Source organism: Diadema setosum, chromosome 18, assembly GCF_964275005.1.
Source record: "Diadema setosum chromosome 18, eeDiaSeto1, whole genome shotgun sequence".
Classification (NCBI taxonomy): Eukaryota; Metazoa; Echinodermata; class Echinoidea; order Diadematoida; family Diadematidae; genus Diadema; species Diadema setosum.
The window spans coordinates 34411693-34439398 of record NC_092702.1 but is presented as its reverse complement, the minus strand read 5'-3'; the positions used below and the strand labels follow the sequence as shown (position 1 = coordinate 34439398).

Below are 27706 nucleotides of genomic sequence, written 5' to 3'. Positions count from 1 at the left end.
CTGTAGCAAAATGTACAATATAGGTCAAAGGTCAAGGTCAAAGGTCACAACTGAAATTCTGTGTAGAAGTTTCAAAGCTCCCATGTAGCGCTATCATATAAAGCAAACAGAATCAAAATTGGCTCATAAATGACAGAGAAGTAGCAAATTGAACATTTTGATCACACACGCACGCACACACGGACACACACACATACGGAGCCCGTTTCATAGTCCCCTGCTCGAACTCGTTCGGCGGGGACAAAAATAGCACCCAACTCAATGAAAATTGCAAAAATTAAAACCCCCACAAAATATACGGCGCATACAGTAAACCATTGCAATATTTGTTTTTGACACAAATGTACAGGTGGAGATAAATTAGATTCAGAAATGATCTCGGAAAGAGAGGAGGAACTCACAGAGGCTGGTATCGTCACCGTGACGACGCACTGTTTGAACGTCTCTCGCATGAAAGCTTCTTCCTCATCCTCTGTCGGAGGGACGAGAGGTTTATTCTCCTTGCTTGCATAGTAGGCCTCTTCATCACTGTCACTATCATTGATCACTTCCCTGTCTAGCGATGGCCCGAGGCACTGACCTAAATTGACACGTGATTGAGTACATTTATGAGGATGTACTAGTATGAGTAAAGCATCACCTGGAGTGCACAAGTATCTGAATGTGAGTACCAGGCACATACCCAGTACCTGGTATAGAAATATATTAAAGTTAAAGGGATGGTACAGTATTGGTGGAGGCGAGGATTGGGCTTGTTACTTTTTGCGAGATACCAAGAAACCACTTGTGAAATAGTACAGAGCATACCATTCTAAGATAAATTCAAAGTTTATTTGACGGAAATTGGTCTTGGAATGGCTGAGACATCCAAAAACAGAGTAAAATAAAGTGATTGGAATAAATGTTGGGTCCCACCTTTAGGATTACTCTGTCTAGGGTATCTCAGCCATTTCAAACCAATTTTCATCAAATAAATGCTGAATTCCTCTTGGAATTACATGATCTTTCATATTTCATGGGAGGTTTCTCATTATCTTGCCCCAAAATGCTAGAAACCTGAAAACTATACGATCCCATTATTATTTGAAGGGGCTGGACAGTGCTTGTCCCAGTAAGTCAAGACGAGAGAGATATTCTACCAATAGGTCAAGATGATATTGAAACTATCAGTAAGACATGACATCACCACTTCAGATTAAAATAAAGGTACAACATAGTTATCAAAAAGGCTCAAAGTTCATCTTCCACCATTTGCTTGCTATACATTGAAATGATCTACCAAGAAACTTGTCTGGCTGACTCAATTTACCAGCTGAGGACGAGCTGTTTTGGAGTATTAATATTGACATCAAATGCGTAAAATAATTTTGATGGTAGTATATTTTACACAACTTTTATTCCTGAAGCACCCTCTCTCACAAGTGGGTAGGTAGAATATAACTAGTACCTGATGACTGAATCATGCCCTACCAGTAGTACTGAATCAGATGCAGCTAACAGCTTTCATATGATTCACTCTTACGCGACGGACACTGTGCTAGCTACATGTATGCAATCGATGTAATTGATTATAAAACATCAAAAAGCAACCACAATCTGGTATGTTTTGAGATTGCAAAGACAATTTTGGGTGATATTTCGCATTACATTGTTACACAACTGAAATTGTGTTATCACAGCATTATATCCCACATTTCGTATGTATATGTCTCCATTTTAGAGCAAAATTCAAGTTTTCCTCAGTCACTAAGTTTTATCTTTAAACTGATGTGAGAGGTTGATAAATTAGGTGGTTGCTTCACAGTTCTGATTTCCCTTACAATAAACTGAGCACAGTACAGAAGGTGGAAAAATACCTTGTTGGACTTTTAATCTCATGCCAACGTTCAATCAGTTGTGACTATGATGTGAAAAACAATGCAAAAATATTCACGGGGTCAAAACCACAAGATTTGTGGGTACAAAAAGAAAAGAAAAGAAAATCATAGCAGGAAGTTACTCTCGTGTGAACAGTGAGGCAAGTACATCGATGAGAACTGAATTGCAAATCAAATAGAAATGCCCTGCCTAGACAAAACAAAGCATTGTGACATACAAAAATTTACATAACACTGGCTGGCCTTGGGGAGCAAACACTGAATAAGGTACGGCCTGAGCTAGGTTCATACAACATGAGTTGTGGACTACCAACAGTGCAATATGATACTACTGAGGGCAATATACTTTTCTAGTCTTCCTCAGCTTACCAGCCTATAGATATCTTTGTAATAGTTTACATATTGAACGACTTACTGGCAACCATCAAAGCTCCTCAGCTTTTCATGCAAACCTTGAGCTGCCAGCATTTACAATACAACTGTATACGCTGTTATTTTGGCATACAGATATTTTTGCAAATGAGGGGATCACAGACATTTTCGTGAGATGTTGTTTTCGTGAATTGATGCAGAGATCTTCATAAGTGCACTACTTACTTAACGCACGGTGACATTTTCATGTGTTGTTAAATTCGCAGCCCATGTGTGATTCACGAAATTCATGAAAACTAAACCCTCTCGAAAATAACAGCTTATACAGTACTAGATAAGCACTCTGAGAGTGCAGACCTCCGCCAAGCAGCTAATTTTCTCTACCACTATCTCCCATCCATACATATGCATGCTGAAAATTGCCCCATTTCCCAATATAGAAGCCTTTTGTTATGTCATCAACTTCCAGCTTTGCGGTGCTCCTCCCCCTAGCAGAAACTAGAGCACGCATTTTAGTGCGTGTATGAAAACCTCAAAAATGCGTAGCTTGAACTCCACAGTGCATTGACCCTACCTGCAAAATTTCGAAAATCCTTCATAAAATCCACAAAAATTTCTGGATCACTACCAAAATTTAAACATCTGTTACTTGTGTCATTTTCAACCTTTCCTGCAAGTTTCATCCAAATCTGTTCACAACTTTTTTAGCTATTTTGCACATGGACAAACAAACGGTAATGAAAACGTAACCTTCTCCCTTGGTGGAGCTAACAACAAAACTAAAAGTCACATGTACTGCACTGCATGTACTAACATGACTTGGATAGTGAGTCATACACGTTACGCAGGAATATGGAATTTTTTAAACAGAATGTAATAGAGTGTTATAGCATGAACACACAAGTCAAAAAGCAATATGGGTAGGGCCTATCACAGCCTGCTAATTTTGTACAGTACATTATCATAAAAACAAAAGACATCCTAATAATATGATGCAGCACATACAGGCACTTGCAAAATATACACCCAACCAGGGGCAGATCCAGGAATTCCCGGGAGTTGGGGGGAGAGGGGGAGGGGCGGTGCAAAAAAAAAAAAAAAAAGGGGGCGCACAGGCCCTCTTTCATTTTTTTTTTCTTTTATTTCAACAAAAAATAGTGGTGGGAGTCCGTACCCTTGGTACAGACTAGACCTGCCCACCGCAAATACGACTCATGTAAGGTTCACACATTGATTGTTCACTCAAACAATCTTCAGTGAGACATATTGCCAGTACAAACATACCAAGAAATATAATGCTAATCCTTGGCAGCTGGAATTCCGTTACTATTAGTTACTCATACTGATATGAAATGATGGTGATTAAAGGCAACTTGTGGGATCACAATGAAAAAAAAAGTTCAATCTTGCCACCAGCAGTATCAAGAAGATACTTGTATTAACAAGTAACAACAATATTGTTTAATAACACAAAAATGCATGGTGCTGAGTGCTAAAAATCCAACATGGCCCTTGCTCCCTGTCACATATTACTTCTACCACAAGAAATGTCTTAAACACACAATGTTAGATGCATGTCTCTGGAAACAAATTACAAAATGACATGACTACTACTTTAAGGAAGGCAGCCTTTACTGATTTCACCTGCAGAGTGTATACATTGTTTCCCCGGGAACAGGGCTCCAACACAGCTGGCTGTGAGTGTTGAAGTAATGCTATGTGGTGTTAATCCTTGAAAGGACTGTTTGGATTTTAAAAAAAGGGATAAGTACATGGAAAGTTGAGGAAAAGGAGCATCTTTAGCTAAAAATGAATAACAAGCTGAATTATTTTAGTGTAGGAGGTAGAAGTAGAGAGAGAAGGAGATAGAGAGTACTCTAGTAGAGAAAAGGGAACTCTGTCATCTGCACAGTGAAACTGAAAGTTAAGGTCAAAATGTGACATTTACAAGCCTAGCCTACTGGTGGCAAAGATATGAAAGATGTTTCATTGTGATCCCTCATACTTAAAGAATTGTGTTAGTTTACACACAAAGGACTATGACCAAGTATGACAGAGTTCAACATGAAAGATACCTTTCACTGTGATCCCTCATACTGAGAACTGTGTTAGTTTACACGCATGGGACAATGGCTGAGTATGACAGTGTACAACAACATGGAAAATGTTTCATTGTAATCCCTCATACTGAGAACTGTGTTAGTTAACACACAAAGGGCAATGACCAAGTATGACAGTGTACAACAACATGAAAGATATGCTTCACTGCGATCCCTCATACTGATGAATGTGTTGTTGTTTTTTAAACAGGCAAAGGACTAACGGCCAAGTAAGACAGTGTGCAACAATAATCGTGTCCCTCAAAATGTCTCCCTTCTCATCGCCACTACCTGAAACGTCACTTTCACTGCTGCCATTTCCGTAACCGGAATCATCCGCTTCTTCAATCTGCACGGCAGGTGGACCAAGACAGCGACCTATATAGTGGTTCATTTTCGCGTTGGACAGGAGTATATCAAGGGAATATAAGAATGCATTATATATAAAGCAGTATGTATGGCCTTTTTGATATCAGTGTGAAATAGGAAATTAATCATTCAAAGAGAAAATAAAAAACAAAACAAAAGGAAGAGGATGCTGAAAGGTTAAATTTAGATTTAGTATTGACGAGAAAGAGAGAGAGAGATAGAGAGAGAGAGGAAAGAAGTCTAAATGAAAATATGGACAAGAAGAAAAGCTTAAAGCAATGTAAATTATTAATAATGTCAGAATCATTATATTGCTTGCATGTTACATCAAGTTGATCTCTATGAGAATATAAACCAATGTCTGGATATAACCTACATGTATGTATGTGCCATGTCATAATCACACAAATAATATACATTATTTTCTACATGATCGTAGAGGTCAAATCATCACTTGAGGTGTCCGACAAGGATAAAAAAAGCCTGTGTGGGACTGAGGCAGGCAGAAAATTATGTGAGCAAAGAAGGAAAATGTGAAGATAAAAATTTGATCTCATTTTGCCAGCTGAGAGATAAATTGCATCAAGCATCTACTGGTTGAGCTGGGAGAAAAGCGTGCTTCAGAGCAGTCTAGCTTTGTTCATATTATAATGCAGATGAAACAGAGATTGAAAATATGCTAGGATAGTGTCATGACGATATTTATTTATTCATTTTGGGAGTGTGGACGCAGCTTTTGAAGGAAAAAAAAAATACTAGAAAAATCAAAGCCCATGATAATGCTCTATGATGATTGAACATTAGAAAAAAAATAGTGTATAATATCTACATATTTGTAATACAGTTTGTATCTGCACTAATATCCTTGTTTATTTGATTTTTGTATGCTTTTATCTGCCTTTTGGCAAATGATTGGGCGTGGGAAGTAGACTCTTTTAAACGATAACAAGGTAATAAAAACAAAATGAGAATATTCAACAGGATCATCACAAACAGAGCAAATATGCTATCATTTCTTCATCCCCCTTTCTTTGAAGAGCTAGGCTGCATCTCACAGATTCATTTTGAGACATACCTATATGGGAAATCTGCTGAAATGAAATATTCAAAATCAGTATTTGTCTCTTACAATCGTCAATATCAACAACTAATGTCTTTTGGTACAACTGGTTCGGCCTGCATTACGAAAGGCACAGAAATATGTCATCTAGTTATTAGGCAAATAATGTGCCACTACAGAGAGCAACGATAATGGGCCTTGCTTTTTCTCTAAAACTGTTTGAAAACATGCAGACATGGCACATGAAGGCAGAGTTTGCAGGTAAAGTGGTTGCAAGCACATCTGTGTGAAAGCAGAACCTACATGTATGCTATAGAAAGTGTGTAATTCAATATGCAATGTCAATGTTTGTTTATATTATGTGGGTTGATGGTGAATTCGGCCCATCCCTTATCACTTGTACTTAGAGGCTTACAAAAGGCAGATCTACTTGATACATGCTTGACTGGATACTTGCCAAATAGTCAGAATTTGGCCAAGAATGACAGAAACATGCACAAGTGATATTTTCCTCGCTGCAAATGATAGATTTGTTATGTTTGGCATGAGAGCCTAGCAGAACCGGCCCCTCCCTATGTTTGTTTCTTTTAAAGACGGTGTTGTAAACCCGTACTATCAAAATAATGACAAACATTAACATACATGCGATACTGATGTGCATGCATAACGTTTATGGTAATTGGGGAGCACATACTACATGCATGAGATTAATGATGCATTCATAAACATGTACATGAAGTAATCCATTAAGTCATGGGGGACTTTGCTGCTACAGTTTTCATCCATTTATGATTTATTTGACATTTATTTCCAATTTTATGGCATATCTTGTACAAAAACAAAATAAAATGGAACTGGTTGAACTTATTAAAAGTGTGCATAAACTCAGAAAGAAATAGAAAAAAATGCCATTTTGAGGGAAAACAGAGGCATAAATCTTCTATTCAAAATGTGTTGTCAATTAACAAATCAATTGTATATTTAAAAATTTAGAGGCTTTTGAAAATTCTGCGACTGAAACAAATGATTATGTTTGAACAACAAAAGGTTGAAATGGAACTTGATTTTTTGCAACACCTGCGATAAACAGTTATAGTTATCTTGAACGATAAAAATTTGAGGAAGTTTCTCGGACTTGATGAATAAAATCATTGTATTTTGGCAATCTCACAAAATATATGACAAAGTGCTAACAAACAGCTGGATTTTTCTTCATGACGATGTTGTATTTATTTTTTTAAAATCAATTATGTGTATCTAAATGTCTATTTGCAATCATAGTTTGTTGGATATGAAACAAATGAAAATGAACTGAAAAATGAAAACAAAGAAATTTATGCATGACAGCTATCAAGGGGGAAAATGTTCTCATGTGAAAGATTGTCATCATTGAGCATTTTTGTTGAGGCTGTATGACACTACTTGAACTCCTGAAAATGATTTGCTTCTTGTAGAACACATTCTCCAGAGTTAGAATTAGTTAGGAATCAGTATAATAGTACACTGTCAGCACATGCATTTAAACTGTGATGAAGCAGAAAACAAAAGGAGATATATATACACACACATGAGAGATGTTATGATTGATTGAGCAATGGCTATGATATCTACTACATGAATTTGAAAATTTTGCTACCTGGCTACTTTGTTTTGCTTTTTACAAAATACTTCCTTGATAACACAACCTCAAGTAAAGAGTACCTGGCCCAAACGTGATCTGTTCCAGTATTTCGATGATGGGAAAGACTTGGAGGGGGAATGTAAAAACGACGGCGATGACCAGCGTGATGTTGACGGCCAGCGTCAGGGGGTCGGACAGAGGCAGGCTCCACGTGATGACCTGCTCGACGGTGGCGCCGTAGTAGAGGTATCCCATGATGCCGATGGAGGCCATGAGCACGGTGAAGAAGAGGACATTGAGATGGAGGAGGAGCGGGTAGAGGTGACGGTTTCCCTCCATGCTGGACTCAATGGGGATGATCTGTGTGGACGGTGGGCAGTGGTATACAAATGATGAATGTGTATGAGTTCAATGGACAGAATGATCCATTCAACGCGCCTGCATCTCGCTGAATGGATCATTAATTTCATCTCTCGGCCAATGAAATATTCTGTCCATCGCACAAATGAAAAACATTTATTGTTTTATTTACCACCCAAAAGTAGATCCTTGCCATTTGATGTTTGATGAATTTAGAAACAAGAGAGAATGTGTAAGATCTGAGATCGAGAGTGCCGAGTGCTATATGCTAGCACGCTGTCGGTGAATATGCTTGAATGCATGCACATTGCAAATGCAAGTGTTTTACATATGTAGTGTGCTGGGCTCTCGGCGTGCGTGCAGTGGAGCAAATCGCATGGATCCAAGATTGCATGGTAAATGGAGTTACAATTGCACAAATGATGATGTAATAGTAAAATGGAACAAATGATCAATGCCAAACAACAAATCAAATGACAAGGATCTATTCAGGTGTTACATGTAATGGGTAATATGTCAAACAATCCTTACAGCCAGTGGTGGATGAAGACTATATGGATGCCAGTAGCACTACTCAATGGAGGGAAACGCTAGTCTTCATACACATAAGGCACAGTTACACTAAGCAAAACTGTGCGTAGGTTCACAACCTGGTATTTTGCTTCGCGTAGTTTGGGCTGTGTGACCATAAACTTCTAAAAAAGTTTCTCACAAAATTTCATGCAAAATTTTGTGCATGCATTTGGGAAGTTTCGTACTTCTCGCAAAACTGTGTGCAATTTTGTGTAGTGTGACTGTGTGAAGCTGGACCTGCCAGAAGTTTGTTAAGAGATAATTGTTCCATTCATGTTGTTCATGCACACTGCGCATTTCTTTTGAATGCTGTTTCACGTTTGCCTTACTTATAATCACGGGGAAGGGGACTTTTTTCCTTCTAGATTGAAACTACAGGTAGTTTTGCATCACTGAAACTTCCCAGTTTTGTTAGTAGTGTGACCACGTGCTCAAACTTCTTGAAGTAACTGCAAAGCAAACTAGGCATAGCTTTGCACGGTGTTACCACAGCCATAGACTTGTGTCTTATTTCTTTCTTAGACATGTCGAGGAATAATTTAGTCTTCATTATCAATATGAAGTCTAACAGATTCACATTTCAAACTATTTCTTCTTGTTTACTGCTTTGATATACTGTTTGTGACAAGTTAGCAATGATGGACACACCCCAACATATGCCCTCCCTTGTACATCCTACACCTCCCCCTCCCCCCCCCCCCCAAAAAAAAAGAAAGAAAGTGGGAATGAAGTGGAAATATGGAAACAGGATGTCAATCGACCCATATCAGAAGAGCAGGAGAAAATAAGTCTCAGAATATCATAGTTCACAGGTAGGGTCATTGTACAGACATGAATATCAGACACTCACGGTTCCGATGCCCTCATATGAACCAGTCACCTGCCCAAAGAAGATGGGGAATTTGGCCCAGTTCACCTTCACAATATCTTTACTGACTTTAAAATCTGCAGCAAGAAGAAGACAGAGGGTGAAATGAGAGGCACAAAAGAAGATAATATGATTAAAAAATTAATAGATCAAGAAATAAATGAAAGTATAAAAATGCAATAAAATCAATAACAGCATGATAATGATATACACAAACTACAAACTAGTACATATATATATATATATATATATATATATATATATATATATATATATATACAGTATTCATCGCATAATCGGGCATCTGATAATCGGGAACCTCGCTTAAATGACATATGCTTCCCAGAAACATTTCCAATGCATGTTCTTTTCACTGGATAATCGGGCGGGGACCTCTGATAAACGGGACAATTTTTCTTCAAGCGATCTTTGATTTTGTTGATATTTTACACAAAAAATCTACCAAAATACCACAACAATATTTCAAAGATTCCCTATCAGTTGTCATTTACATCGAACTTACAAAGCAAGCTTCGGACTGGTGTGTTTTGACCTCCGTCCATCCAGTACACGTACATGCATAGCCATGAAAGAGCCGTGTAAGTTATCCATGCCATTGCGAAACACATGCTTTCGCGAACATTCTTCTCCCCTACATATAAGCAAAGCCATGTGCAGGGAGAGCTAAAGGGTCGCGCCGAGGGGTAGCGTGGTTGTGTATTCATGTACACGTACAGTACGTCAGTATGCATACATGTGTGTGTGTGCACACTACATGTACATGTCGTACGCCGTTAGTGTATGGTGAGTGCTCATCGCGAAATCGGGCACCTCGCTTAAAGGGGCCATGTTTGCTACTCCCAACCTGTCCCGATTATGCGATGAATACTGTATATATATAATATATATGAGTATGTCGGGGGGGGGGGGGGGGAGGACAAAAGTACATTGCGTTTGTAATCATACAGTATATAATGTACATATCATAGGTTTGCATAAACAGATACATCATACAGATACATTGAATACATTATATAGGACAGCAATCACAAACTAATGAAAGAACAAAGGTGTTTCCACAAATTTTTATTGTCTCTTCAGGTGTCTTCAATAGACAGAATGAGGTCAACTGCCACAGTCTAACACACATACTAGAGTAGTTTCACTACTGACTGAGCACTATCATTCTCTTATGATTCCATCAAACTTATTCCCATACGCTTCAACGATATGAAAAACTAACTCCTTCCACCAGGTCTATACTCTCTACAGGTTTGGGTCTCTGTAACTCACCTCGCAATATGTAATACATGACAACACTGTATGCAATAAACACGGACAGGTTGGCAATGATGCTGCTCGATCCCAGCTGCCGAATGCTGCGCAGGTACGCAAATGCGATGAATATGGGGAAAGGAATGAGCATGAGGATTTGGTAGGGAGGCGCGGTGGACTGCAGGGCCGTGTTGTCAATGTGCGATAAGTTTACTAATGGCTCAGTGGCCGTTTCTGCAAATGGGAGAGGAGTTGTAGAGATGTTGGTCCAGTCACTAATAGTTGCATTCACAAAGGGGAACATTCTCTGCACCGTGTTGCCAATGAAGACGAAGTAGTTCGTGCAGAAACCAAACTGGGTTAGCACCAGGCTAAAATTGGTCAGCCAGATCCCCCACTTCCCGAGAGACAGCCGGGCGACATCGCCGTACGACAGTGACTTCTCGATGCTCTGCACCAGTTTGCGGTGCGTGAGGGACGTCTCCGGTGTGAGGTTAAACTTCTTGACGACGTCGGCAATCACGTAGCGCTTGCACTTGACGATGAGGTAACAACAGTGAACAGTCACGGTCGCAATGAGGACTAGACCAGCAATGCCAAGCTATGATGAGAAACAGAAGAAAAAGAGAGTGCATTGTACTGAAGACCTCTCCTCCAATGTATTAAAAACAATTCCTCACTCCATTTAAAAGACTTACTGTGAACACAAAGGAGGAACCTAAATGTCAAGCTATTTTAAAGTGAAACTTTATGCAGTTATCAAATTGTTTACAAAGAAAAAAAATGTAACATATTTGTGAGGTGAGGGGATCATCGCCTCTTCTGATTGCACATTCAGTTGTAAGCAATCTCACGGTTTGAAATTACATATGGGAAAGTTTCAACTTCTACAACTTCCTTTTAAATTTCATGTGCACATTAACTATATCCTACACCATTCTGTTCATTATTGCTCTTATTCTACATGTACAGAAACCTGAACATGTATGGCCCAGCATTCCAGATGCTGGTCAGACCACATTGGAGGAGTTGAAACATCCTCTCCAATATTCAGAAATACATGAGTGACATGTTTCAGAATACCTAGTTGTCAGTGAGATGCAAGAGAAGTACATCTTGAGGAAAACAATGTTGTTTTTTTTCAATTTTTTTTCAAGTTGCTCCCTCTAATCAGACTTCTGGTTTGCTCACATTCTCATTATGAATACCCTGTACTCATTTAAATGGTACGCTTGAGGTCTAAAATTAATAGCCTACGTGTATCTGCAGCCATGAACAACTTAAGCACATTAAAAAATCAACAAACACTACAGGCAGACAAGACAATGGCACTGTCGAGGCATTTATTGCCTCCTACGAATGATGTACAAAAGTGAAGTGTCATGTGCACAGCTCAGCCACAGCATTTACAGTATAAATGCTTTCAATACTCTACTAAATCTTAACACTATAAACACTTTATTGTGTTGTGTTCTTATGGTTTAGTTCTAACCTTTGCCTCTAGCTGTGTGGATGAAAGGGGCAAATGTATGGATTGAAAAATAAGGATCACTTTTTTCGGGGGGGGGGGGGGCCGTTATTGTAGTATCAAAATAAAAACTTCAAGACATTTTGTAGTGTGTGACTTCTAAAATGTATTTCATTACTTAAAATTTGTCTACATTTTGATTTGTGGACAGATACAGTTGCTTGGAAATCGCTTATCACTGAGAGAAATGTAGTCATACAAGATGAATGCATACAAGTAATCCTTTTCCCTTATTTCTTAATATATATCCGATTCCAATATGCACACTTTCATTCCACTTACAAACTGAAAGAGAACCTCAACAAATAAATTCATTAAAGTTCAAGTCATATTTGGACTAACCCATGATGACCATGCAAATTTTAATGGACATGTGATCAGTTTGTGCAATCAATCATTAGCCATGTGGTCCTGACAAATGTGGCATCGGTCAGGACGAGAGCAAAGAAAAAAAAAAAAAGTAATGATACTACAGAGACACAGCAGCAAACTAGAGAATGTGGTTTGTGGGACTTGGTAGGTTGATGCACTTTAAAGGGGAAAAAACCCCAAACACACATGTGAAGTGAGTGAATTTCATGCAGAAATATTTCTGGAACACATATTTAAAGTTAAAGTTGAGTAATGAAGGAAAATCAGAAAATCCATTCAAAAGTTATGAATTTTGGTGGCACCATCACTGGGAAGACTAATATATAGTTTGTGATGTCATGCATGGAAAACGATTAATGAGAGAATTCGATAAAATTCCAATTTTTATAAAAAGTACACATTTCCTTGACTTGTTACTGACATACAGTATGTAAAGGGTAATATAATCCCTCTGCTTTCTGAAAAATAAAGTCAGCATTCTGTCACTATGCTAGAAAAGTGAAAATATGTCAAATTTTCTCTACAGCACTGTCCATACTACATATGCTTGATGTCACAAAATGCAGCATTCTCATCAAATGATGGTAGCGTCAAAACTTTATAAATTCATAACTTTTGAAGGAACCGTCTTATTTTCACTGATGTGTTTTACTAATGTTGCTGCATTTACTCAATCCACATATATATTTGGGTTTCATTCTCCTTCAAAATCTACAGAAGAAATTCAAGAGAAACAGCTTGTCAGTTCGACCCTCTTATTGCCACTTTCCTCCCATTAGAAACAACCTAAAAAAAAAAAAACTAAACTGCAATGAATAACATAGATTATGACAACCAGTAAAAACATTACTTCGCAATCTCCCCTTACTTAAATTTTCATCATTTCAAATATATTCCATAGCTGCTGCAAATCATATTTACTGCTGATTGCAGGTTTCATACATGGGTGCACCTGCATGATGTATCTAGCCAAAAGACAAATTATGTAAAGTCAAGTTAATTTTTTCTTTGTTCCATTAAATGAGTCCACACTGGAAAGCACTGCATCAAAACCATAAATATACATAGGAAACATCATCAGTACCATTCGTGCAGTGACAGTATTGTGGCTGTGCAAATATCACCTTTGTCCATCTTATGACTTAACCTATTGAGGACGAAACCTGAATATACTGGGGCAAAGTGTCTATGGGAAATGCGTATTGTAGCACAATCAGTCAGTCCTCAATGTGTTAATTTGCTCATGATGCAAGATCTCCACTGGCCCAAGCCCTAATGTAGTCTCAAGGATAACTCATATCAATTATGAAAGCACAAATATGTAGATATATTTGTACACCCAAATTTGTTTTTCCGCACTTCTTTGAAAGGCATTTGGCCTTAGGAAGTAATGATGACTAAGTCATCCTTCCACAGTCAGATGGTTTCACAATCAAGTGTTCATATGATCAAACAATTGACAGTGACCTTCACTATTTAGCTCTTTTCACCACAATTACCCAGTTCAGAGATAGCTGGTGTGCACATGGGTTCAAATGACCTTTCTTTTTTGCTCAGTTGGTTAGGCACTTCACTCGATTCAAAGCAACACAATGCATCAGCTTGCCAAACACAGCATTTTATGGAACTCATGTTCAGACAAAGAATGAACCTGCATAGACAAGGTGACAAAAATGGTTTGTTAATCAACACTTTGCTGGCAAGGCATCCATTTCATTGTTTTGCACTGAATGAAAATTGCAATTTTTCTGCAAATGTTGCCGAATACCAGGCTTGCTGCAAGGTGGATGTACTGGCAAGCACCACTGATAATGATTATATCTATAGATCCTTACATCAAAGATTCTTATCTCAGCGAATTTTAAGACCAACATGTACACGTCACTACAAATGACCCTTTTGTAATAATGTGCACACTGGAGTCCCTAACTGGCTTATAACTATGACAACAGCAATCAGGAAGCGGTGTGTACAGTATCCTCTCCCATTTCCTGTGTATTTTCCCTCCCAAAATAGTGAAACCTTCATTCCCCCCATGAGACTACAATGGAACTCACTTTGGAATGCTTACCATTGGGAGCAGTGATTTAAAAAAAAAAAAAAAAAAAGGTTTGAGATATCACATTTGATGCATATGTGTAGGTCAGTTGTATCACAAAATATCACACCATATAAAAATTTTGCAATAAAGCCTAAAATATAACAAGATATCACTATTTTTCTCAATAAACAATAACTGTAGATGATTTAGTCCAGAAACATTTGTTCACATTTTGTATATATCTTAATAATATTTATATCTAAAAATATTTAACATTGATTATGCTGATTCAAATTTGTACATTGGTTGTTTCTATCCCTAACTCACATTTTAGAACTGTTGTGAAGCACTACAGCTGGGTCTTTGTTTCATGGGATCTGCAAATCATAAATAATGCCTTTAACCTGGCTGTGACTGCAGGCAGGGGGAAACAGAGACAATGAGAAGTTATGTCGATGGGTTTTTCTCTCATCTGGCCTGCCATTGCAGGCAACTGTTTCTCTGCATTCTGGCTAAGTCTTGCGGTGTCTCAAGAAACTGTTTGGCTTATCCAATGTGAATGGGCATCTAGAACCATTCGCTACTAACTACTGTGCATGACTTGGGGCAGCTGTGTATACATACATTGTATGCTGTGTATCAATCGAAAAAAAAAAAAAAGAAGAAGAAGAAGAAAGCAATTACAAGCAAACAGTGCGATGGGGCAGATGTAAGCTAGACCACTATATATGGTGAGGCTGTTACACACTTTTAAGCAATGTAGCTACACATTTATAGTGCAAACTACAATCAGTTTTTGGCAATACATTACATATTCTACCCTTGCATTACATGCATGCTCAGATTACCATGACAACCAAGGGATTCTTTAGCAAAAAGAGAGAGCAAAGTCTTTATGACTGCTGATGTATTTGATGAAAAAGAAAAGAAAAGAAAAACTAAAACAAAACAAAAAAGTATGTATACAGACCAAATTGGCATGTGATTCTCTGTGCAATAGTCTTTATGTATCTTGACATGGATGCATGGTGTGTTCTCGGAGCTTCTTTTTTGTGCTTACACAGTTACCTACACAAAGTTTAACCAGCCTACCGTACCATGGTAAGATGAATAGCAAAAAGAAACAGGAGAAAGATGATCGAAGGCGAATAATGACAGTGAAAAAGGCCTTTGGGCCGAACAGGAAAACATAAACAAGCAAGGCGCACCTGGTAAACTAGGGACGGCGAGCGACGCGGTGCGACGCTTCCGCAAATTTCTTTCAATTTGCGACGTCAAAGGACACCCAGCGACGGTTAGCGACGGTGTACAATCACTAGTTTAGACTGCGTGTCGGCGGGCGCCGCCGAGCGTCGCAAAGCGTCGGCTAACTCCCATGTATACTTGTAAAAGACGAGCCCTCACAAATGGACCGTTGCATGTACGAAAAGGAGCTTACCTGGTGGCCGTCTCGCTGCGTCCGGAAAATAAGCTCCTTCCCTCTACCCTCCCGAGATGCGTCCCGATGCGTCTCGAGGCGTCCCTCGTTGAATGGCGACTATTGTTTCGTAATGAATAGAAAGCTAAAGTGCTACTACTAGTGCTAAGCGGAGAAGCCATCGGCAATCCAGGATTTGGGGCCACGCACTGTTTTGACATGAAAATTACACTTACTGACACATGTGCAAATGTATTTTAGGTTACAGAAATGATTTGTGACATGATTCAACTCCTCAGCAATGCAACTGCGTACCAAATTCGGCAATTAGTATTAAGGAAGAAATGCCATATACTATTGCTTGATGCTTAAAAAAAAATCGCGAGTTTACCGTTTAATTCGCGCTACTCGCTCGCTACTCATGATCCGAATCCCCGATACGCGTGCGTGTACGTAGTGCAGCGTCCGAGTATTGGGCACACAATCTGCGCCCTGGGCTTGAGATGAAATTTTATGAAGCACAGCTGTGACTTCTGAGAGCTAAACATCAAATGCAAGTCCCCGCACCGTACGTAATTCAAACGCTAGGAAGTTCATTGCTAAAAGGAAGCGTGATTCCGTAGGCAAATATCGAACGCAACCTTCACTAATCCAATGGCAATGGAATAGAAAGTGCTACATATTATTACTAGCAGACAAAGCGGAGAAGCCATCGGCAATAGGAGGGTTTGGGGCCACGCACTGTTTTGACCTGAAAATTACACTTACTGATTTTCTAGGTTACAGAAATGAATTCTGACATGATTCAGCTCCTCCGCAGTGCAGTTTCGAACCAAATTCGGCATTAAGTATGAAGGTAGAATTGCTGCCCGATGCTTACAAAAATCGCGAATTTACCGTTTCGCGCTACTCGTTCGCTACAACTCCCGATATCGATCCGAAAATCCCCGATACCCATAAAGTAAATGCGTTATAGCGTGTGGTATAGTGCACATAATCTAATTGGGAAATTTCAGTATTTGTGAGAGGTAAAGCATCAACAAATGCAAGTTCCCGCCCGAGAGCGAGCCGTACACAAATTTGCATTTTATTGCAAGCAAGTTCATTGCTAAGCGGACGCTCGATTTCGTAGGGAAAATATCGAACGCAACCTTGACTAATCCAATGCCAATTTGCGTTTGTTTCTAATTCAACGCAAATTTTAAGGCAAAACAAACTGTATTATTTTGCAGCTGCAAGTCAAATCTCTCACAGGGCCAGCGAGCCCTGGTCCCAACAACTTTAGGCACGACGGACATCCACTCGTTGGTATTCCAGAATGCGTTCGGAATACCTTTTATCTCGGTGGCATGCACTCAAGAATGCGCGCATTCTGTACCCATTCCGGCCGTCGCCTGGGAATGCTCAGCTTAGTAAACAGGCCGGGCATTCCGGAATGAAACTGATAATGCATCAACAATGAGGGTGACTTTGTCTAATCTCTCTATTGTCTGTTAAAACCTAACAGTAACACTACCAACAGGATTAATTTGCCAGGGTTCACAGCCTTTGTCTTCTAGAATGCATTCGATCAGCCCCACGCTTTCACTAATGAGGTGCATTTTGTATACGTACATGCCGCTACTAGCTCACCGTTTTGCTTCCTTCGCTAGCGCTCAACGATCGAACATGTGGCTCTAGCTGGCCGGCGTGGTACATTGCGAAGGTACCAAGGTAGTCTTTATCCAGGCATGCTAGATTTCGAATTTTCTATCAAAGGACATTTAATTCAGTTTTCGCCTAGAAGGGATAAATCAATCCTTTTGCATGGCTACGTGAACATTTGTGATATCAGGGAGGTGAGGTCTGTTCGCTATATGCTTTTTTTTTTTTTTTAGGCGAAAAGAAAGACAAAACAGTATCATGTGACGTTTACAGGAACTCAAAAGGGGCTTTTACTCAAGACTAGTGCTAGGACTTTTCTAAATGAGACTTCAAACATCACATGGCCAATGTCTCCTCAACACAGATGAAACCTGTATGGTCATCCCTATGGGGATCAGGACTCAAATAATTGATTTCCCAATAGATCGGATCACCTAATTTGTCAGTGTTGACAAATTCCGAGTCTAGTTGATATTGAAACTCTCCTCACTTTCCATGTATACATTTATTTCTCTGTACTCATAACTTTTGTGTCCAAGTGTATTCAAAAATCTGACCTGGATCAATTGCTTTCATCTTTTGCTGATTTCATTAAGTACAATTTAGAGGCAGATTCTACCTGAAACATATGAGAAAGAACAAATGAAATGTTGGGGGGGGGGATGTAAAAATTATACGAAATGTCTCACCATCCTTGAATTACAGCAAGGTGCAAAATGCAGTGAACATGGATTTTTTTTAATTTTATTTGTGGAAATGTTCATAAATTTCACACTCCGGTGAATTTGCATGAAAAAAGAACACTAGAATATCTAGTGGAGATATCGATATATCTGCAGTAATAATGTCATCTTGGAAAATTAGAGACACATGATTTCCACTGAAATTGGCTCAAAGATTAATTGCATGAAAGCCTCCACTTTTACAGTTAGGTAAACTAGTGTAGGAATGTATTTTAACATATTTTTAGTTCACTTGCCAGTTCCTTTTGTGAACTTTTTAAACATGATGTAATATTGTTGTCAAGTGGAGCTCTTTGCCAGGTGTGAACACGTTATGTTTCCAGGGTTCAATAAAGATGTCAGGAGACATTGGTTAAAGGAATTTTGACCTTTTATTGAACTGAATAAATAAATTTAAAAAATGAATCCAAAAAAAAAAAAAAAAAAAAAAAAAAGACTAGTGCTAGAGACATGTCCCTGGCTCACTCCCACTCTCAGGCCAGACTGTCTAATTGATATCTACACGTGGTTTACAACGCGGGTGGGGTGTGAAGGAATGCATACGCGCATTCCTTTGCTGGCATGCAACACTAACTTGCAGAATGTTATTGCTACATGTATTTACTTTCGAACATACAAGCAAACATCAGACATCTATTTTATCATCGTACGGAGTTGAATATTATCGTTATTCATTTCCGAAAGTTAAAGGAAACATTCCACATTTATTTTAGCATCTTCAGGGGCCGATTATTACTGCTATTTACTTTCGAACATAAAAGCAAACATCCGGCATTTATTTTACCATCGTACGGAGTTGAATATCATTATTATTCATTTCCCAACGTCAAAGCAAACGTGCGATATTCATTTCAGCACATTCCACAGCCGAATGATATCCTTATTCATTTCCCAACGCAAAATCAAATACTCGACATTAATTTTAGCACCGTACGGAGCTGAATCTTACCGTTATTCATTTCCAAAAGACCATATGAAAACATCCGACATTTATTTTACCATTATTATTCATTTCCCAACGTCAAAGCAAACGTGCGATATTTATTTCAGCATCTTCCACAGCCGAATGATATCCTTATTCATTTCCCAACGCAAAATCAAATACTCGACATTAATTTTAGCACCGTACGGAGCTGAATCTTACCGTTATTCATTTTCCAAAAGTATAAGAAAACATCCGACATTTATTTTAGTATCATACAAAGTGAAATATTACCGTTGTTAATTTCCCAAAATTAAAAACAAATATCCGACATCTATTTTAGCATCTTTCGGCGGTAAATGTTATTGCTATAGATTCGAACATAAAAGCAAACATCAGACATTTATTTCATCGTCGTACGGAGTTGAATATTATTGTTATTCATTTCCGAATGTCAAAGGGATCATTCGACATTCATTTTAGCATCTTCCGGAGCTGACTGTTACTGCTATTTACTGTACTTTCGAACGTAAAAGCAAACATCATCGTATACGGAGTTGATTTTTTTTATTATTCATTTCCGAGACACCAGAGAGACACCTGGAAGAATTTTTATATACCGGTACTTCGAAACAAAGGGAACGAATATAGTGATATTAAACGAAAGAAATCGTACCAAACGAGGTATGAGAAACAGCGGAAATAAAACAATGAGTAGACACTTCGGCGAGGGCTTACTTCGTTTCATCGGGTGATCGCGTTCGGGTCGGGTGGTCGCGATACACGACCTTTTGTAGATTATATGCCCTAATATACGAAGGGTCGGGTGGAGCATTTGAGAATTAGACCCCTATTATTTACGAAGTATCGGGTACAACTTACCCGAATCTTCGAGAAAAAGCCATTGCAAATATACGAACGTTCGCGTGTTTTATCTCCGAATACGCGATTGTTTTCCTATGTTTTTACACTGAAAAAATTATCACAAGCGTTTGTATACAAGGCTAGCAGCAGATGATGCTCGCCGTGCATAACTATGGCAAAGCGATACGCTCGCGTGCGATAAAGTGATCATGCAGGTTTCAATGGACGACCATTCATATTGTACAGTATGTGCGGCGAAAGTTTTAGTCGTCTGGACTCGTAGATTACAACGATCTGGTCCTTCCTGTTCTATCTGAACATCTTGACAACATTGTTATCGGCATTATCGTGGTTTCTGTCTCCACTCATTTCTTCACTGCTGGTGACAACTAGCTCATACCACCTCCATGGACTTTATTGGGCTGAATCGTGAACTTTACCATGTGCAAAGTCTATGGAGGTTGACAGCAGTCACCGTCTGCACTATGACGAAATACAAATTACGTACACTTGTACTATGTACGTGTAACTGAATGGCGGTGAATGGAGTGGGGACCTATTTCAAGATAAATGTCCTTTATTCTACAAAACCACATAGTATCGATATGGAGACATTCTTTTACATCACTGCGAATACTTGTGTTGTTTGACTGAAAAGATGGGATTCTTTTCAGATATAATCAGAATCTGGTTACCGGTGCATGAAATAATCCCTTCAAAATTTGATAAGATTGTGAAACCTTTTTAATCCCTTTCTGAAATATTTTTCAAAACTGATTAGTTTGTTTGGTTGGTCAAAGTAGACTCACACAGAACTCTGATTAATTGGTTCAGTTCACGTTCTCTGCTTTACCATGCAATTCTATGTTTTGTCGACCCTAAAGACTATGCATTAAATGCAAACTTTGGGATTGAATGAGCATTGATTCTGTGTACCGTCGTGATTTTGTTGCAAACATTTTAACATAATTTAGCCGATGTCCAATATACATGCTGGTTGCTATAGCGAGCGTATACACTGACAACCATGTCTGTAGGTTTTTGCGTGTTTTACTGTTCCATCGGACCTACCTAATAAAGGATATTTTCGGAAGTTTGAATACCGGTACAATGTATTCATATTCTCCATCCTGTAATGTTATTGTTTTTACTTAGTATTTAGCCATAAAATTATGTTTCTGATGATATTTTATACTCTTTTATTTGTAATTGCCATTTTTGTGCTATTTTGTGGCCTGTTTGATGTCTTTTCGACTTTTGCTTTGATTTATTCACTGGTTTCGCCGTCCCTGATTCACCCGATACTTCGTCACTTGAATGACACTTTTTTACGTATAGTCGCGTTAAACGATCAGCCTTATGTCAAGGATTATCTGTATTAAATTGTAATTATTTTACCCATCCTTACCCGACCCTTCGTAGATTAGGGCACCTAATCTGCGAAATGTCGGGTAACGCGACCACCCGACGCGAACGCGAACACCCGAAGGAACGAAGTAAGCCCCGAATCTGGGAGGCTTGTGCCGAAAGGGTGGGTTGGGTGGTGGCGCGTCGCGTTAATGGGAACACCACCCTTCGTCCAAAGCCCCCCCGGTTTTGCCAAAAGGGTGCGTTGGGAGCGTTGGGTCGCGTCGCGTTGACTGGAACCCCACCCTTCGTCCAAAGCCCCCCCCCCCCCCCCCCCCCCCGGTTTTGCCGAAAGGGTGCGTTGGTACTTTTTCTCATGTAATATTAAAAGACGAGTTTTGAATTCATATTTAACCTTCAAACAACCATTTCAAAGAGGCTATCGTCCTGATCGGTTTACACTCTATTACCACCTAGTTTACAGCCAGTTGGTCTAATAGACTGTTCAATATCAGTTGGTCTAATAACCAGTTGGTCTAGTCATCATTTCATCCAATTACTGTTTGGTCTAATTGTTATTTGGTTTAATTACTATTTGGTCTACAGTCAATTCGTCTAATAATAGCCATCTGGTCTATTTTTGGTCTATTATGAGTTGGTCTAATTCCATTTCGTCTAATCATCAAATTGTCTAAAATAAAACCAAATTTGTCCAATATAAATTTGGTGTATACACATCAATAAAAAGCCCCCCCCCCCCAAAAAAAAAAAAAAAAAAAAAAAAAGCCCAGTTGAGTTGGTCATATAGACGAAACGATGATTGGACCAAATGGTACCTGATTAGACCAGGAGGCTGGTTATTAGACCAAATGACAATAAGATCAATGGTTATTAGACTAAATGGGTGTAGACTAAATGATGATAGACAGAGGCTAGACCAACTGGGCAATGGACCAAAATTAACGATGTGTACACCAAATTTATATTGGACAAAATAATTTGGTTTTATTTTAGACCATTTGATGATTAGACGAAATGGAATTAGACCAACTCATAATAGACCAAATCGGTATTTGATGATATAAATTGGTGTTAGACCAAAAATAGACCAAATGGCTATTATTAGAAGAATTGAATGTAGACCAAATAGTAATTAAACTAAATAACAATTAGACCAAACAGTAATTGGACGAAATGATGACTAGACCAACTGGTTATTAGACCAACTGATATTAAACAGTCTATTAGACCAACTGGCTGTAGACCAAGTGGTAATAGAGTGTAGACCGATAATAATAATAATAATAATAATAATAATAATAATAATAATAATACATTACATTTGTAATGCGCTTAATACAAAATGGAATTAGACCAACTTTCGTCTCTTCCCTGTGCGCTTAGAAACCGATCCGGACGATAGCCTCTTTGAAATGGTTGTTTGAAGGTTAAATATGAATTCAAAACTCTATTACATGAGAAAAAGTACCAACGCACCCTTTCGGCAAAACCGGGGGGGCTTTGGACGAAGGGTGGGGTTCCAGTCAACGCGACGCGACCCAACGCTCCCAACGCACCCTTTCGGCAAAACCGGGGGGGGGGGGGGCTTTGGACGAAGGGTGGTGTTCCCATTAACGCGACGCGCCACCACCCAACCCACCCTTTCGGCACAAGCCAATTTGGGAGCACCGAACACCACGCGAAAATTATACAAAGTCAACACGTGGCAACTCGCTATGACGAGATTTTTGAGACAGACATATTTTGTTCTATGTAATCTTTATCAGTAGACAATAAACAATACAAAACAGAAAATGAATTCGTTGGGACCGGAGAAATTAGTTTGTTATATCGGGTATTATTTTGTTATATCAGGATCTCCTATGCCTATATCGAGTTTCCACGGTACACTGGAAACAGAGTTCGAACGCTTTTTCACATGCACAAAATACATGCAAGAACAATTATTGCAGGAGCAAATGTGTCATCATCCAGTTCATTCCCAAAATTGATTTTTTTTTTTCAGTCACAAATTATCTGAAATTGTTGTGAAAATTGTCCCGAAACGGGAGAGTGCCACAGAACTTCTTAAGAGTTCTGTGGAGAGTGCCCGTCACCTTCTTCTGAGGGAATTGCTAGTAAGCCCGACCAGACGCAGTGCAATTCTATGCAGCGACAGGGCTGGGTAGTTAGTGAATGAGTTGCCTCCTAATCCGTCTTTTGTTCGCACGAGGCATGGCGTGGACATTCTGTTTTGAAATCGGCAAGCCTTAATGCCATTGTCTTTGATCAAAGTTACTCTGTACAATGTACTTGAAAGTCTGTGGTGTAGGGGTCATTGAGACACCTTCCTTGCAAGACACAGTGCGATGCGTGAAAAAAAAAAGAAAAAAAGATTAGTGCTTGTTCATTAACTTTCTATATGCCACCACGCCAATGTGCTGAATACGCATTGTATCACGTTATGTGTACCATCTTGTTGATGAACCCTATGAATTTGTTTATCAAATCGTTGCTGACCGTAAAAGAGAAGTGGAGATTTTAAGTCACGAACTGCCAGCCGCATGACAGAAATGTACCAAGCAAGCAAACAAGCAAGCACCAGTGAATGCCGTTTACAAACGCAAAAACTTGAACTGTTAATAGCAAAATCGACTGAAATCGTGTTTACACTAAGTAAGAAGCTATAGGGCCTACTCGTACATTAATATTGCAGAGATCAGTTACATGATTTCTAACAGAAAGAAAATTCGCCTTTTAGAATGCAAGGTAAAACTCGCTCCACATCACAATAGGGCAACGAATAAGTTCAGATTGTCTTTATTCACTTACTGTTGTCATATCACTACCCTGATTAAATTTTGGCTAGTCCGCAAAAAAAAAAAAAAAAAAGAATGACTAAACAAACATTACGACAGTATGCCTTAGTAATAGTATCGTCCAGCTTGTATACCAGCAGCACGATTATAAAGATTCTCGAGTACTACGTGTACTGAGCTACTGTACGCGATGTACATGTTTGTTGATGTACAGATCAGCAGTTGCCATCTTAACAAATTTAATTTGTAGAGGGAGACAAAGTGAAGAAACTCGCATCTGAACCTTCACCCCTCTGAATAATATCTTTCTTTCAATGCAAAAAATTGTTGGGTATATTCAGTTGTTCTTTACTATAAAACATAGTCATGTGTTATTTTTCAGGCTTTTCATGTTATTTATTGGATTCTAAACATCTTAACTATTCCAGTTTCTTTTCCCCTGACTGATATCACAAAGTCTGCCATAACGATGTTCGCTAAACAGTTTACGTTCCATACGAAGAAATCATGTCTTTTAAAAGAGGAAAAAACAAAAACAAAACAAACAAAAACGAACGAATGTTGATAGCCAAATAACTTCACAGTTCGTAGGTGAAGTTCCTTCAAACTTTCCAAAGTAATACGTAGTTTTGAGCGTGAAATTGTCAGGATTTTGCTGTCTAACCGGGTAGTGGCTGCATCACATACTCGTAGTGAATTTGTCTGGGCATACGAGGCCTTTCGTATATTTCTGTGAGTAATAGATCCCTTCCTATACAATTTGTAGTTCAGTAAACAATTGAAATACTCAATTAAGTACACATTAATAAACTGTTCGATATTTCTACTAACGGTCAAAAGAAAGGCTATAATTAGAATCACGATCTTTGCGATGACAACTCATGAGCTAGTTCTTCGATCGATATTTCCAGGCTATGTACACGCGGTTTATTCCAGTGCGCGCATTCTTTCGTCTGGCACCTTGGGTCTGGCACCTGGTTTTGTGGAAAATTTCCACAAGGAGGGGAGAAGGGTGGGGTGTCAAGTTTCTCGTAATGCCAGAGACTGCATACACAATCTCTTTCCCCTTTGCTGGCAATGAACGTCTAGATTTAACTTTACGAAGGTTGCTAGCACGTGGTTCTTTTTGTTGTGAGGAGTATGTTTTTTTTTCCCCATCATTCATGGGCCGGAAGGGAAAGAAGTATGTTCAGCAAGCTGTCTTTTACACTCGCATTAGTAATAACTTATCATCACCATCACTCGGATCACTCAGCCTTTTTCTATTAACAGTCAGAAACATGACCAACATCATCATCAATCAAAGATTATTCCTCCCGTCTATATTTCTTTTCTGAATTATCCTCCACTGCTCGCTTTAATGATTAACAAAAAATCGTAACTGTTCGTTACTTTGAAAGTTTGCAATTTCCGAAGTCTCGTTATTCGAAAAAAAATAAAAGCAACAACAAAACTGTGTTGCTGTTTTGAAGATTCGTCAATTCAAAAACGAAGGAAGGTTTGGTTTTCTAAATGCTGTTAATCCGAAAACAAAACAAATTTTTGACCACGTTATTCGTTTTCAGATTAACGAACCGTATTTCCCATTTTCAGATTAACGAACCTTTGGAATGTCACAAAATGTTCGGATTAACAACCCCTAATACATTTTCAGATTACTATAGTAACAAACATGGAATTTGCGGAATATAAGTACACCTAGTATCATCATACATGACTCTTTTTGGAATAATAACCACCACGCAAAGAAATTAACAATGTCAAACTGAGAAACTGATTTCTTGCCTCAAAATTTTCCCTGATGCCGTCTATATATTTCTTTTCTGAATTACCCTTCCCCCTCCACTGCTCGACTGAAAAACAAACAAACAAAACAAAATATAAAGTTACAGTTCGTTACTTAGAGTTCGTTATTCCGAAGGCTAAGATTCGGAAGAACGAACCAACGGAATAAGTAGGGCTATGACTCTTTCCAGAATACAAACATCACGCAAAAAAATTAACGATATGAAACTGAGAATTTCACTTACTTGTATTTCTTGCCTCAAGATTTTCACTCCCTTCTATATTTATTTTCTGAACTACCCCCCCCCCATCCCCTAATCGACTGAAAAAAAAAAATAAACATAGTTACAGTCATTCCGAAGGCTCGTAAATCCCAAATTGACGAAGGGGGAAAAAGTTTCGTTTTTTGAAGAATCGTCGACTCGAAAGCGAAACGGGGGTCGATATTCTCAACGTTGTTAAACTCAAAAGATAAATGAATAATTAATAGATAAATAAATAAATAAATAAATAAATAAATAAATAAATAAATAAATAAATTTTCGTGCCGGATTAAGAGTTTTCAGACTAGGCACCTTCGGAATAATCCCACACACTGTTAGTTAGTTAAAAGTTGATGCCTATATAGGTGGTCAAAACTTACGTTTGAAATGAGAAAATGGGAGCATTTGCAGACATTTACAACATCCGACATTAACGTTTTAGCGCTATAAAGAGCCGAAAGTTTTCGTTATTCATTTCCGATTGTAGGAGCAATCACGCAACATTTACTAGTATTTTAGCACCTTACGGAGCCGAATATTACCGTTAATCATTTTCAAATGTAAAAGCAAACTACTGACATTAATTTTAGCGTCTTTAGGGAGCTGAATGTTATCCTTATTCATTTCCGAACGTGAAAGCAAACATCCGCTATCTATTTTAGCATCTAACTGAGCCGATTGATACCGTTAATCATTTCCAAATGTAAAAGCAACAATCTCTTATTATTTTAGCATCGTATACGGAGCAGAATATTACTGGTATTCATTTCCAAATTTAAAAACAAACATCCGACATTTATTTCATTATCATACGGAGCCGAATGTTATTTGCTGCTGTCCACTTCCGAAAGTGAAATGAATCATCTGACAATATTATTTTAGCATCGTACGGAGCCGAATAGTAGGGCCTACTGTTGTTCATTTTTAACGTCAAGGCAGATATCAGACATTTACTTTCCCATCAAACGCAGCTGAATGTTACTGTTATTCATTTCGAAATGTAAAAGCAAATATCCAACATTTATTTGGCATCGTATGGAGCAGAATGTTACTTCTATTCACTTCCGAACGTAAAAGCAATCATCTGACATTTATTTCAGCATCTTCCGGAGCCGAATGTCATTGCTATTTACTTTCGAAAGTAAAAGCAAACATCCGACATTCATTTGATCATAGTACGGAAATGAATATTATTGTTATTCATTTCCGAACGTCAAAGGGATCATTCGACATTTATTTTAGCATCCTCCGGAGCTGAATGTTATTGATATTTACTTTCGAACATTAAAGCAAACATCCGGCATTTATTTCACCATCACACGGAGTTGAATATTATTGGTATTCATTTCTAAACGTCAAAGGGATCATTCAACATTTACTTTAGCATCTTCCAGAGCTGAATGTTATCGCTAATTTACTTTCGAACGTTTAAGTAAACATCCGGCATTTATAGCGTCTCCCGAAGCTGAATGTTATTGCTATTTACT

At 38.5% G+C, this 27706-nt stretch overlaps 1 protein-coding gene across 1 annotated transcript in view; it reads right to left on the bottom strand.

Moving 5' to 3' along the window:
- Positions 1-27706, bottom strand: part of LOC140241857 (proton-coupled amino acid transporter 1-like) — a 42322-nt gene that overhangs the window by 2976 nt on the left and 11640 nt on the right. The window contains exons 4-7 of the mRNA XM_072321608.1: positions 10493-11075; positions 9182-9276; positions 7479-7758; positions 402-580 (exon numbers count right to left, since the gene is read on the bottom strand). Coding sequence (XP_072177709.1) covers positions 402-580; positions 7479-7758; positions 9182-9276; positions 10493-11075 — 1137 coding nt within the window. The remainder of the gene's footprint in view (positions 1-401; positions 581-7478; positions 7759-9181; positions 9277-10492; positions 11076-27706) is intronic.